The 14,521-nt window shown below is 42.8% G+C and overlaps 5 protein-coding genes across 5 annotated transcripts; 2 read left to right on the top strand and 3 right to left on the bottom strand.

Moving 5' to 3' along the window:
* Positions 1-622: 622 nt before the first annotated feature.
* Positions 623-929, bottom strand: PHALS_00282 (uncharacterized protein; the record flags this gene model as incomplete). Its single annotated transcript, XM_024729969.1, has 2 exons — positions 623-680; positions 775-929. The coding sequence occupies 2 exons, from the start codon at positions 927-929 to the stop codon at positions 623-625; spliced, it is 213 nt and encodes a 70-aa protein (XP_024572328.1).
* Positions 930-2,434: 1,505 nt separating this feature from the next.
* Positions 2,435-2,680, bottom strand: PHALS_00283 (uncharacterized protein; the record flags this gene model as incomplete). The annotated part of the gene is made up of 2 exons (XM_024729980.1): positions 2,435-2,512; positions 2,594-2,680. The coding sequence occupies 2 exons, from the start codon at positions 2,678-2,680 to the stop codon at positions 2,435-2,437; spliced, it is 165 nt and encodes a 54-aa protein (XP_024572329.1).
* A 952-nt stretch (positions 2,681-3,632) lies between these two features.
* PHALS_00284 (uncharacterized protein) lies at positions 3,633-3,872 on the bottom strand (the record flags this gene model as incomplete). Its single annotated transcript, XM_024729991.1, has 2 exons — positions 3,633-3,759; positions 3,829-3,872. 2 exons carry the CDS (start codon positions 3,870-3,872, stop codon positions 3,633-3,635), a joined length of 171 nt encoding a protein of 56 aa, XP_024572330.1.
* Positions 3,873-6,826: 2,954 nt separating this feature from the next.
* Positions 6,827-10,195, top strand: PHALS_00285 (transglutaminase elicitor m81d; the record flags this gene model as incomplete). The annotated part of the gene is made up of 3 exons (XM_024730002.1): positions 6,827-8,623; positions 9,446-9,868; positions 9,983-10,195. The coding sequence occupies 3 exons, from the start codon at positions 6,827-6,829 to the stop codon at positions 10,193-10,195; spliced, it is 2,433 nt and encodes an 810-aa protein (XP_024572331.1).
* A 2,866-nt stretch (positions 10,196-13,061) lies between these two features.
* On the top strand, positions 13,062-14,306 carry PHALS_00286 (glucan-beta; the record flags this gene model as incomplete). Its single annotated transcript, XM_024730013.1, has 1 exon — positions 13,062-14,306. The coding sequence occupies one exon, from the start codon at positions 13,062-13,064 to the stop codon at positions 14,304-14,306; it is 1,245 nt and encodes a 414-aa protein (XP_024572332.1).
* Positions 14,307-14,521: the final 215 nt, after the last annotated feature.

Below are 14,521 nucleotides of genomic sequence, written 5' to 3' on the forward strand. Positions count from 1 at the left end.
GGTTATCGAATATTACTAGAACAATCATCAATCAGGTGAACAAAGATAGGCGCGACAAAAATTTTGATGTATGGGAATCGCGGGGCGATGAATATCGTCGAAGACCCCAGCGCGGAGCGTCCAAGCTGACGCGTAACGTAATTACGCAAAGAATTCGCCCATGATGATTACACCGCTCAAAGCACTCCATATCGCCTTTCAATAGCTTGGTCAATTCGCATCTCTTTAACCATCAGCGAAGTGACTCTGATCCAAGGGGTTGTCGTTACTTCCCACTTGCGTTTATCAACCTAAAACCAATTTGTAACTAAATCGTCTATTTTGTTTTGAAAACGCTGAGCAACATGCACCAAGTGCAGGATGCTAAGGCATAACTACACAATTAAAATTAACAAACAGATGCCAGAGGCAAACACAGCTCGTGTGCATCTGATGTGAGCGATAAGATTTTACCAAAGCCGTTAGCCTACATGCACATGAAGGTCCAACAATCTAAGTAGTGAGTCTTTGCTACATATTCCTTTGACGGTCACAATTAAAGAATTTTGAGTTATTTTCTCAATATTCTAAAACTACAAACACGTTCTGTTATTACAGGATAGTGTACCTTAACACGACCTCTTTATCCCGAGATACCCGTTCGAAAGACTCCATTGAATGTCTTGATTAGCGTCTCAATTCTAATCTGACTGATCAACATTCTACTCTGGGGCAGTGATATGGCTCGTACTGTTTGAGATTATACAAACCAATCAGTCCGTTTGCACAGTTTACAAAGCGTATTGGCAATGACGCGCGTCGGATCCGGCTGCACATTGACCATTCGGGGAGAATCGACGTGCATTTAGCAAAGACAAACCGAGAGCGCGAACTGTGTGAGATTCGTCGTCGTCAGCTTTGTTCGATGACAAAGAGGATATTAGCTCCATGAGGAACAAACATCTGGCTGAAAAGGTAACTAGAGTTCTGGAACTTATCTGTCGACAAAATGCGGTGCTTGTCGCCAATGCGATGAATGAGTCTATTCAGATCCTGCTTTTTGAGGGAATACAACACAAATGATCATATATCTTACCCCGAGTCAATGTAATACGGTGATTTTCGTTTTTTCTTTGTAACTGACAAACCTGTGATAGCTCGGCCAAAGACTTACAAAGTCTGGAAATAGTCACGCTTGCCCGGTGGATTCGACTGACTACAAGAACGCGTCGATGCTCGAAAGTCCTGAACAAATGTTTCGCTAACTCTCTAGAGCTTAGTTAAGCAGAATTGTACTACTCCAAGATTTCTAAGGGCGGGAATCGAGTAGAATATCCTCATTTTGACATGAGAAAATGCGATTACCGTATGCTTGATCATGCACTGATAGATCGACAGTACGTCGCACTAGCTATCTCCAGCCTTGATGGTCGCGCGAAAAAAAACTGATGTGCGGACTCTCAAATATATCATTTTCAACTCAGCTCGACATATGTACTAATCCATCAAAGCTTTTAATCAGACGTACCCGCGATATCTAGCTTTCTTGGTATCCGTTTGGAATTTGATTTGAGAATGCTCCATGATATTTAACCCTTGTAACGTTTTCCGAAACCAATATTAGTTATCGCATTCAAAACGGATCCCTGCAATATGAACGCCGTTTACCTTGTACAAAGGAAGCTTTGCTCTTTGTGTCAGCGTTGGCTAAAGCACACACGATGCGCTCAGCAATCATCACGTGCGTGCCTAAACGAGTACTTATTACGATCCAGAGTTAAAAAGACACTTTTATAGCTATGGCTAGCTGTGAACTGGACTAAACAATTTCACTTTGCTACATATCAAAATATAACCCGTTACAATGCAGAACATACGGCCGTCAGCTCATGTGTACCGCTAACCTTTACAGTCTGCAAATCACACATATATCCGACACCAACAAAAAAATATATTTTGCTCATGATGTTTCATCTTTGTTTTTCCCGAGCTCCGCTCTACGTCTACATGACAATAGTGAATGTGCACGCTTACCAAAACATTGAACGTGCCCGTTGAACTTTCTTTCAGCAAAAGAAGAGTCACACTGAAAAATACAACCACTTGTCCAATTACAAGTCACCAAAGATATAATGCATGCGCCATGAATCTGTCATCTCAATTGCACATACAACGCAGTTGCTGTGCATCTTGCTTAGAGAAAATTTGACTAAAAAGGTCCGTATTAACAATGCAGTAAAGTTGGGTTTGTAGTTTCTGCCCTGGAGCAGACTCGAAAGACTTTGAGCTAATAGTTTCTCTTTGCTTCGATTAAATATAAAGAGTTGAATGAATTCAGAAAAGGGTATATTCAAACTAATTCATAAATAATTTGATAGTAGAAAAGCCATGCATGTTGCACCCAAATCGGGAACGCATCGCGAAATCGACCTCGATTATGGCACAAAATACCGCATCAGAGCACTAGACTCACTTCCGTTGGAATACGAAGGGACTGTGAAGTAGAATCTGTGAAGTAGAATACTTCATTTTTCTAATTGATGTCGACATTCTGAATCAGAATATTGTGGTAGCGGTAAAGGTTATGGCGTATATCTGTATTGAACCAACTAACTACATTGTCCGCTCCGTTTTGACCGCCTATTCCTGACATGACGTACTGCAGTACAACAAAGACAACCCTATCGTATTCAGTATGCATGAAATTGTTGTTGTATATCGTCATCTACTCATGAAGGAGCAAAAAATGCGATGGATATTTCTGGCGGGATGATCTGACATTTTTATGAGGTCGAGCAACTAATTTGTCGTATATGCCAGATTTCGTAAACAATAGTGATCATTCATGCTTCAAAACCTGTGACGTAGCAGCAGTCGCTCAGCTAACTGGTGACGCAGCTATTAAGGGCACATCATGCATCTCCACTAAGCGTTCGAACCTATACAAAGCGCGGTAAACCGATTGTGGACAGCCATATCATGCAGTAGTGAGCAGGACCGAGAAAATTACGCTAGCCAATATATATAACAATGTCCCCTGCGTCGAATGAATTTTCAACGGTGTTGTCAAAAACATGGCCTGCGGGCTGACTATGCAACGATCACAACCATAGCGGATCGACAATATGATATTGGCCTAAGGACGTGACTCGGACTGGACGAGCCCTATTATAGGTCTAGCGTGTAGAGCTCCAACAGAGCGCGTTTTCTCGTTATTGTCGTGCAGTGGGTGTCAGAAAGCGCTGAGGTGCAACAAAAAAAGCTGCTGAAAAACATAATGAAACCCAAAGTATGGCTCTTGTTATTTCTAAATCTGTTTATTCATGTCGGTTGCGAAGATTTGGTACTTGCTTTAAAATATACGCGGATTGCAACAACCTTAAACTCGTCATTACACCCAAATATCTCCTCTTCAAATCGACAAAAATTAAATTCAATTTTGTTTGAACTTATGACTAGGAGCTATTTGCGATAAAGTATGCTCTTGACAATTTCAAAGCACGCCAAAAAGACTCAAAACCGTCGTGATCTATTCGTGGTTGTAGACAGTAACGTTATCAATAGACAGAGAGGGCAGCATTGTACTCCTTCTTTACCAGGCATGCCTGGTCCCGCATTTGTACTGGTGAATCTTCTTGGCGTTACCCATTTCATTAATATCGCATGTTGTGTGAATTCGACACAGCATATAATACACTGTTGAAGCGTTTCTTTTGAAAAATTGAATCTTGTTCGAGTGGCGCATTCGCCGAATGACGGTCTGCAACTTCGATAAGTAGCCTGTGGTGATACATCTGAGTGGGCGCTACGTACTGGTCCCCTAACGTGTATACATGATTGATCACTCACGTGTGTACGCGTGGAGCGAATCCGCGAGAGATCTTTTGCCGCATATGTTGACGCCTTTTGCTGGTCTGCCGTTTTCGGCAAAGTTTAGCAGTACATCGGACCAAATTTGATATTACGACTGCAAAATTGACGCGCCAGTGATACTGGCTATATTGATGCTGGAAGCGATATCTTTAGGGGCAAGCGATAAAATTTTAACCAAAATGACTTATCAGTGTATATTGTTTCTACACACGCATCGTGCTACACAGCAGAGCCTTGACGAATTTTGATCACCGTACCTGGCACCAGATACAGAAGATTACCTGCAAGTAACCACAGGACAGACAAATAAAGGTAAGACAGTTTAGGCTATGATTCTGCTACTTGTGATTTATGCGCTAAGTGCGGATAATGCGTCTCAAGACACTCGACCGTATCCTTTTAAAATGATTTGTAACTCCCATGACGAGAGTGCATCAGCCCGACTTCATGTTGTGCCAAAATTACAGATTTATTCTCGATGGTATTGGGCTTCATGCGCCGAGTACTTGATACAATGGCTGCAATTTAGGATGTATAAACACGACACGCAAATAATTTATGTAGACGTAGCACGCATGAATGTTGACGCAAAGAAAACTGCCAAATCAATGCTGCTACTATCCTTTGTGATAAGAAGTAGGTTTCATTTCTAACTTGTTGTAGATGGTGCGACATCTCGATTTCTCTACAATAAGCCAATCGACTGCAAATCGCTCTGCTAGAGATTAAATATCGTCCCGACCATCAATCGCAGCTGAGCGTCCTTATGTTGCAAAGGCACCGATTCGTCATGAACTGTTTGAAGCGTATAAATTTTATCGGATTTCCTTCAAATAAGAAACGCATAATATGCTGCAAATCAGTGTTTTCCAACGACAATTTCTTCTCTTCTCTTCTTTTCTCTTGGATCTGAGAGATAGTTGGCGCGCCACCGTAGCAGACTGACCTCACAAGAGCGAGTCACGGATCGACTTTTGGCTCAACGCGACGAATAAGGTTGATCTAACATCATATCGTACAGAATGGAGTCGGTTGGCTCAGCAGATACCCTCAACCCGAGGGTATAATTGAGATCGATTGCATTCTACCGCTTATGTTCGGGTGTGCCTCTGTCTTTACATCTTCAAGCAAAATGACATTACTGTACAGCGCAATACGCTTCGACAACCGAGTGCGACTTAGAGATTGAGATCTTGCCAGTAGTTGCACCCATATACTCCTAAGAATGAGCAGGGCTGAGGGTGGAATCTGGCGAAAACCGACCTCGAAGGTGACGCCGTGCCTGATACTTCGTCAATCATCGCATCACGCAGTGTCCTGATCACACGTATGTTTCATTGAAGCACGATGCTGAGCCTTAAATCGGACGTGAAGACTCATCCTTTTTAAGTGCGTCAACCAAGTCAATTACGCTCCAGCAGACTCGCCAGCGCTTGGCACTAGACGCACGATCAACAGAAATGTACAGACCCACCCAACCGCTGCAGCTCCAGGCGCAAGCGATATCCATGGTTAGTGGAGATCCAAATGGTCAAAAATTGCTTCTGAAGCGACATTTTGACACAAATATGATCTCCTTAAGCGAGAGGCCCATACGCATGATGTTAAGGGTTTCGCCGCGGCCGACGACTTCACATGCGTCTCATTAAAAACTACGCCTACACTGGTTAAAGCAAACACATCAAACTACGCTGCAGCCCATACACTTGCAGACGAACGGTTGAGCCAGATCAAGCTGACGCTTTACGAGCTGGACATTGTAGTAATGTTCATAATGAGATGTTATAACATCATTCACCGTTGCGGAGTGCACAACTCGTGCAGAGCGTAAAGCGCATCTCACAGTCGAGGAAGCTCCGACATACGTTGATTGGATTGATCGTTCGATTCTGGGTGTAATCCCGCTGTTGTTGAAGGTATCTCAATTATTTGCACTGCCTACTGAGCTCATTACAATAATTTTGCCATCAGCCACATCACCTTTACTTCTTAATGTCATCGCTGGGAGTGTATCGCATGCTTCGCAACGTTGAAAGAAACGTCAAATTGCTTTGACTTGGGTTGTAGGTTTGTTATTGGGATATAGCAGTTCCATATAAATATAATTTATCCAAGAGTCTGCGGGTGGTTTGAAGGAGATTTGCCGGTCACTGCAAACTTGCCATAGCATCACATCCACATAGCCCATCTGTGTGCTTTTTGTCAACGACAGGCGTTTGATTAACAGCCGGGATAAGGAACGAGATGTCAATCTCTACATATAAGTCCAATTTTCTTCTTTTCTTTTCATTTCGAGATAGTCTAATTGCGGGTGCTGTGGATAGACTGGCAATGCTAAAAAAAGTGCCGGTCTCTACCCATTCCGTAACTATAGAGAGCCGTGATGCCGCGCATGTATGATCTCAGCACCTCTACATGACAAAGACAGGAGCTACAAATCTACTTCCAAGTATCACTTACCTCTCTTTAAGCATCACAATGATTTGTATTGGATATTAAAACAGCCTGCAATAATACGACCTTTGCTTTACATATTATAGATTGAGATTGATAAAACAGCAAAGAAGTAATTGAGTAATAGCAAAGCTAATGTATCGATGGAACAGCATGGAAGTGCAGAGCTAATGTATCGATGTAAAGTGCTATTGCAAAGAATTAGACTTCCGACAACAAAATTAATTTACTGACATCTTATAACGAAGTCATGTAGACCTTGACTTAATCACCCCTGAATTATAGTTAAGTAATCTACTCAATTCTTAAACAATAATATTTTACAAGAGAGAGATAATTGTAGAGAGCTGTCTATACTTTAAGCAAGTTAGTAGGCACGTCTTGCATGATGCAGACGGTAGCTGAAATTCCAGATGATCCGTAATGATGCTGGCTTGAAGATGCTGGTCTTGGAGCTGTTCATTCTTACTTTTTCTTGTACCGAGAGAGTAAATTCGATCTCTCACTTTCGATCTCATCAATGATCATCTCCCCCAAGTCGAGTTTTGTCTTTGGGGGCATAGTGACAATAGCTCTACAAATTCAGCTCGTCACTCCTGGGTCGCTTTACTATGGACCTTACACCGTGTCCGGTACAGATTATGAAATCTCGGAAGCTGCACCATTTTATGGTGGTGAGGTCGCTGATGAGAATTGTGCGATAAAAGTAGTGGATGATCCGACGCTTCCGGATATCTCAACCATCTCAACGGTACCAGTAAAGTTTCAACACTTACTCGCTAATAAGTCGCGAGCTCCAGTTGAGCCTCTGTATTTGAAAGTGGGCAAAGTAATTATTGCTGAGGACACTCCTGGACCTGATGACGATCATGACGCATACACAACCTGGACTTATGACTCACCGTCAATGAGCAATAGTGTGATACAGAACGTCGAGCAGACAGATCGTCGTCTGGAGGATAATACGAATCAAAACATTGCTCAATTGGAGGCTTATTTCGGCAAAAAGCTGGAGTTAACACTATCGAAACTCCCTACGATTGGTATTTACCAACCTTCACCATGGTCTGGACCATTCTGGCCTTCGTTCGAGGACAGTATTAATATTAGGTGGAAAAAGAAACAGCCTAGTCCCGCGGAAAAGTACGCACTAGCCTTTGGACTCAATGCCACGGAGATTACGTACAATGTCTCGGTTCACCATGGAATTGAGTCGCAAACGAAACGACCAAAGTGTCGCCATGACAAGACGTGCAAACTTCTCCATAACCACAGTAGATGTGCAATTCGTGCTGGTCAGCACGAAGGTTATTGCATTCCTATGTGGTTCGGTTTATGCCATGCTTGGGCTCCAGCTTCAATTCTTGAACCTGAGCCCAGATGTCCAGTGACATATAATGGTATCACGTTCTACCCACTGGATCTTAAAGCTCTGATTACAACTGTTTACGCGGGTGCGAAAGTCCAAACACTATTTACAGGTGTTCGCTACAAAGGACTGACAAACGAAACGGATGAATTTGGTCGATACAAGAATGCTGCACAGCGAGACATGAATCCTGGATTCTTTCACATTGCAATGGCTAATATCCTTGGAAGATTTAATGCCACATTTGTGGTAGATGTTGATTCATCTGCTGAAGTATGGAATCAACCAGCACGTGGCTTTAAGGTCTTTGAACAAACTGCTATGTCGCTTGAAAAAGCTGCCCAGACATTCTATGGACTTTCCACATATCCATGGAATGCCGCCGCAAAGAGTATTGTGTACATCAAATCGCGTCTTTCGTGGATTGCCGAAACATATACCGATGGGGGTCTGGTCTCTTCTGGTCGAATTAACCGTTTCACAACAGGCAAGTACTACTATTATATTTTAGAGTTGGATGATGCTGGGATCATTCTCGGTGGCGAGTGGGTTTACAATTCGACTAGATATCATCCTGATTTTCTGTGGATTCCAAAAGCGAGACCCGATCTTTCCATTGTAACGAACATCGGTCTGAGTTACGGAAACGTGAGTCTGCTTGTCAATGCGTCGGCAGCCTGCACTCCCGTTATTTCTCCAGAAGGATCAGAAGCTTCTGACTCGGATGATGTCAGAGAGCCACCTACAGAAGTTCCAACTTTAGACAATACGGAGACATCACCAGCAACACCAGCACTGAATTCGCCACCAACGACACCAGCACTGAATTCGCCACCAACGACACCAGCGCTGGATTCGCCACCAGCGACACCAGCGCTAAATTCTCCACCAGCGACACCAGCCTTGAATTCGCCACCAGCGACACCACCTTTGAATTCGCCACCAACGGTAAATTTTGATGCTCTGTCTTTAGGTATCAATGGCTTGTGACGCGATTCGAAATTATAGTCGTGACGTCCTTTGAAGTATAATAGAAAGCTTTCTCGTTTACTTGCACTTGATATAATCGGGATGCATCCGATGTCGTGATAATCGTCAATATCTTTTATGGCAGTAAAATAGAATAGAAAAGCAGTTCGAGCACAACAGAAAACTGTAGATCACATCGTTGTTTATAAAAAATCTTAATGGTGATAGAAGACGGAAGGCAAATATCTTTAACAAAATCAAACGCTGAGGTCAGACAGGAGTGGGGTATCTGTGGTGAAGAAGCATTTTAAGCAAGCACTCTGCACTGCTCTCGCAGATGTCTTTCACAAAATGATAAAGTATACCTCGAAACACACCAATCTTTGACTACATTTTAATGGATTCTATCTAATTGAGTCATGCCGTGTCTAGCCTATAACCCTCATCCAACCCTGAGGAGGCAAAAATGGTGGTTTAAAACACGCATGGGTCCAAGGCTACGAGGTTTGCTTTGTAATAACAAATTGGTAATCGATTTGACGGTACCCGTGGTCACAACACATGAACCGTGTTGTTTTCGCAAGCATCGACGATGGCCATCGAGCTCGAGATCTCCATCACGTCGGTTCCTGTCGCACAGTCTTAGTGCTATGCGGTCAAGCAAACACAAAACTAAACCGTGGAGGCAGATGAGCTCCACCTCTGAGCAATGCTCTCAGGCATTCCCCGTCGCTGTCCATCCAGACGTGAGAAGGTGGGTCACACTCCAAGCGCCGAAGACTGAATATCCACTCGAAGCAGTTAGCGTCGATCACTGTCGTGGAGATCTACGCGCCGGTTGCGAAGAGGTCTTTTCCAGTTCCGAAATGGACTGTCGATGGCTTAGAGCCCCGCTTTGTTGATGTCGCGATTGGTGGTGTCTCGACTGTGAATCGTGTTGCGTTTTTTTTGAAGTCGCCAGTAGCAGGTGTCGTATTGGTCGTCTCTTCATCACCCATGAGTGCTTCTCTATCCTCTTCATCCGGCAGTGGATTTGACGATGTGGGGGACCGGGATGATGCCATCGAGCTGTCTGCAGAGATCGATGTAGCAGTGTTTATCGTCTACCTCGAATTGAATCATGCGTCACACTCTAACGCATTTGTGCTCGGTAGTGGTGTATTGTCGTCTTTTGAAGCGAACGGGAGGGTTAAGCCCGCTCCAGGAAAGCCGATCTCTCATCCAGTGTGATCATCGCCTTCGTCAGTATTGTCTGGCGGTAGACTCGAAGGAGCGTGGAGACTCTTATCGTTGTCAGCAATTTTACTGAAATCGCGAAGTTGACGTACGCATTTCCAGGTGCATGCACGAGCGGCAGGGATATTCCCAGCTGATCACGGCGCAAGAGGAGGAGACTTGCGCAGAAGTCGAATGTTGACTGTTGTCGTGAGAAAGATGGCAAGAATGTGTATCAATAGAGCAGATATCTTCGATGTGAAGTCACTTGGTAATACTTGTCATGTACTTGGCATCGAAGAAGAGTACAAAGAGGATTCGTGGCTGGTCCATTGAGCGGATCGTGGACACATAATACGCATTTCGTGCCTGCTCAGTCGAGCTCCAGGCTTTTCACGCTGATAAGAAAGCCATTATAATGGAGCAAAGCTTTATCGCACTCGCTGAAGTACGTACAAAAATGCATACAGTATCGCTGCGTTTTATGACGCAAATCAATGAGTTCTTCACAACCGAGATTATCGCTAACGTTTGTCTCGCACTCAAGCTGCCGCAAACGATAGCTATATTATTCGCATGGGTAGATTACATGACAATTGCTTTGGTAGCTCAGAGATCATTCGATGACCCACACTATACAACTTCAACTTACCATTGTCTAATTCATACAATTTGTGATATGACACCAAAACGCTTTCAATCTCAACACTTTTTCTCAAATTGATATCTTCTTTAAAGAGTAACTTGCATTGAATCATCGGTCGAGGGAATCTATGAGCTGCTGCGCGGACGGAACATATAGGGCGCAGTTAATTTCTTTGCGACATGGTCTCGCGCGAATTGTGCATGGATACAGTATACTTGTCTGAATAATGGAGCTGCCTTATTTGCTTAAAGATTTTATTTACATCACGAGAACAGGCTAAGATCAAGATCACTTTACATTGTTGAAGATTGCTAACCTGCCAAAGCAAGTAGTGTCTTTTATTCAAGAATTCATTTTGTTTTCCTTATTGCGATCAGCTTAGAGATCAAATTTAAACTTATGTGGGATCTTTTTACGAAAAATGGCAGATTCTTCACAACAACAAGCGCCATCCAAACGAAATTTGCAATCGCAATAGCTCTTAGATATTATTCAGTATATTGTAATGTGTGACACAAGTAACTTTTATCCAAAAAGCTAATTATGCACAAAAAGACCACAAGAAACGAAATTCACGCTTTTTGGAATTAACTTCAAACCTGTCGACGCCATTTGGACGATCAATCTCGTTGGCGGACTACCTTTGTCTACAATTATCCTTGCTTATCTTGTCCTTACCGTGATTGTCATTAATTTCGTTAGTCTCGTTGAGATAAGGTCGCTCGAATCATTCTTAATTGACTAATGGGGTCCATATCTTCCACCGTCTCTTTAGATTCAAGCTTTGTGAATGTTTATTCGATAGTAATTATTTATTTTCGACAAAACACTTGAGCTTTCGTAACAATATCAATCCAACATCCAGTCATCTAAATAACAGTATAAATATCAATACCGAGCGGTCTACGGTGCAATGTCTTTTATATTGATGCTCATTTTGTCGTTTTAGTCGCATCTTTGAGCTCTAATTGATTGAATGAGTTGTCGGCGCCGCTTCCCAAACAAGATGTCAGCACAAGCACATTTTTAGCTTTGCTTCGATACTTCTGCCCCCTACCCCCTTTGTCTATCACCTAACTTGGTTCTTGTTCACGATTTTCCGGTTTGACGTTCTGTAATAATGCTCGAGCAGAGTGTTTACATCTTTTGAAATCGTTTAGCCTTTTTGATGAGGATTTAAAAATGTGCAGATTGCTATTGGAAATCGGGCATCAGAATTGTCCGTCTACTTCCGTCATTGTGTTGGCTCGGGTTGCCGGGTATGCCTCGGCTCCGACATTTTTTTTTTGGACAATGTTTTGATCAGATATTGTATATCGACAGCGAAGATATTAACTCAAGAGTTATGCGCTCCTTACCTCCCTATTATGAAGCTGTTGGGTAATAAACCACAGCATCAATCATCATGCAAATGCGGATTCCCTCATCTGTGGTCCATCAGGGATGAGCTGCAGACATCATGATCCCTCTCAGCGCGTGTTAAATATCGAGTTTAGACCAGAAAATTTCTATACTTTGAATCCGGGCATCTCTTGCGAATTATTAACGCTATGCTCACTTTGTGATGGTTGATATTAGCTTTGCTGGATACCGAACAAACGATCACCTAACTGTTGAAGGATACTTTATTACCAACGTGCTGGGATTTGTATGCACATATTTGCTTAAACCCATATTCGATAAAAAAATACGATCATGCATCTCAATGATAACACAATATTACTTCATGGTCAATACTCGAGAATGCGACCAAATTCATGATATTCAAACAGATAAATTTCTTAGTACTTTTGGACCTTCAATATGCTGTCTTTCAGCGACCTTCCATTGTCACGCAATGCTGAAGTGGTAAGTTGAATCAGCTATCGTATTGACGATCGTCCGTGGTAGGATAATGTTGACGTATGCCGAGACAAGAGTATTGTCACCCAGCTTTCTTAAGGCAAGAGTCTCATCTTTGATCTCGTAATACAAATATTTAGCAAGTGCAGTAGACCTTAAGTCAGTGTAATGAAAGTCAAAGAGCGAGTTCTAGGAGGATCGTCAGACAATTCTAGGTTTCTGTCAAACCATTAATGGTATCTATTTTCGTCTTATGAAGCTGACAAGCTTAACTGTAGACATCATTTGCAATTGAGTCCAAAAGTTTTCAGCACATACACCATGCATTCCATTTAGCATCTGATTAAACGAATGAGCGACTAAATAGCCCTTGTTAGATTATGTTGTAAGTAAGCTTTATCTTTATCCTCAATGGTTACTAAGAGTTCAAGTGTCCATTCATTGTCACACCTTTAAAAGTACGACGATATTTGTCCATCTAGGAATGCTGAGCGCACGCCATGTTGTCGTTGTGCACGTGAGTGAGACAGTGTTGTCAAAATATCGGGTTCGTTGTCGAAAGTTTGTCTGATTACATAGAATTTGTCATTCTCGGTAATAGCTCACACGTTCAAGCCACTCAACTCCAGGTTGTCCTTCATCTAAACAATTTACCACAATCTTTTTGGCGTTCAAGTGCTGAGCACTTTGACTTTTGCATCCTCTCCATCAATGATGCGACTCAACAACATTGATGCCTTTCTTACGGTTGGGACGGTAATCATAGCATTTTGCTCTGCTGCCATCGACTTTGATAGTAATTCTACCCGCGTAGAAAATCCAGAATCTCGCCATATTTGTGGTGACATTCGCGATGGTTTAGTCAAAAGTCGTGGTGTAAATCTCGGTGGTTGGCTGGTTGCCGAACACTGGATGACTGCCAATGCAGATTTCTGGCAAGGTATCGATAATCGATTTGTCAATTCTGGGGAATATACTAGTATCACCAAAGCATCGAATCCAGATCATATTCGCTCGAAATTGGGAAGCCATCATGCAACCTATATCACAGAAGATGACATTGTTCAAATTTCAAAAGCAGGACTCAACACGGTTCGAGTGCCATTAGGATTCTGGATTCTAGGCTACGACAATGACGACCCCGCTAATCAACGCGAGTGGCAAGCGTATACAAGAGGATCGATTGCATTCTTGGATTTGCTCATTAAAAATTGGGCCAAGACGCACAATGTCGCAGTATTACTGAGTCTTCATGCTGCTAAAGGCTCACAAAATGGAGCTGATCATTCTTCACCTGCTAGTCCAGGACACACATTCTGGAGCCAGTATTCAGAGAATGTGGCCAATACTATTGAAGTGGCTCGTTTTCTAGCTAATCGGTATCAGAATGACGTAGCATTTCTCGGCATCGGTTTGCTAAATGAACCAAACGGCAACACGGACGAGAGAATTGTATACCAGTATTACAAGGACGCGTATCAAGCTGTCCGTTCAACTGGGAGCAATTGTATTTTGAGTATCATGCCAATGCTACAGAAGCAAAGGCCGGAGGAACTGATGGGTGTCATGGAAGCACCAGAATATACGAATGTTTGGGTCGAGTGGCACCCGTACTTTGTATGGGGTTTCGAGGACAAGTCAGCTGATTACCTGATAAATGTTGCGATTAAACGCGAGTACAAAGAGCGTGTGGACAAGTGGAACGCACGTCCAGGCCATAACAAGTTGTTTATTGGCGAGTGGAGCATGGCGAATGCCTGCAACATGCGACGAACCAATCCAAATATGTTTTACACGTTTGTAATGGAACAATTAAAGATACATGAAGCGGCGGAAGGAGGTTGGACACTCTGGACGTGGAAAGCATCGGCGGGTGGCAATAATGATGTGGATGATTGGTCACTTCAGAAGATTCTCACCGATAGCCGACTTAGTGAAATTCTGCAAAGTAACTTTTAGACTTTAGAGCATTTCCAACCACGTACGTGCATAAAGAATGTTTTGGCGGCACAGAATGAATAGAGGGATGTCTATTGCTTTGAGACGCACGAAATTCGGTATGCTGCTTTCCGCGATATCTCATTCAAAAGAATGTTGAGTTTTGTGACCAAGAACTCGACATTCTTTTCAATTTGTAGCAAAATTTTTTTTTCCTATAAACGTTTTAACTTAAT

Source organism: Plasmopara halstedii (genome assembly GCF_900000015.1).
Source record: "Plasmopara halstedii genome assembly, contig: Scaffold_110, whole genome shotgun sequence".
Classification (NCBI taxonomy): Eukaryota; Oomycota; class Peronosporomycetes; order Peronosporales; family Peronosporaceae; genus Plasmopara; species Plasmopara halstedii.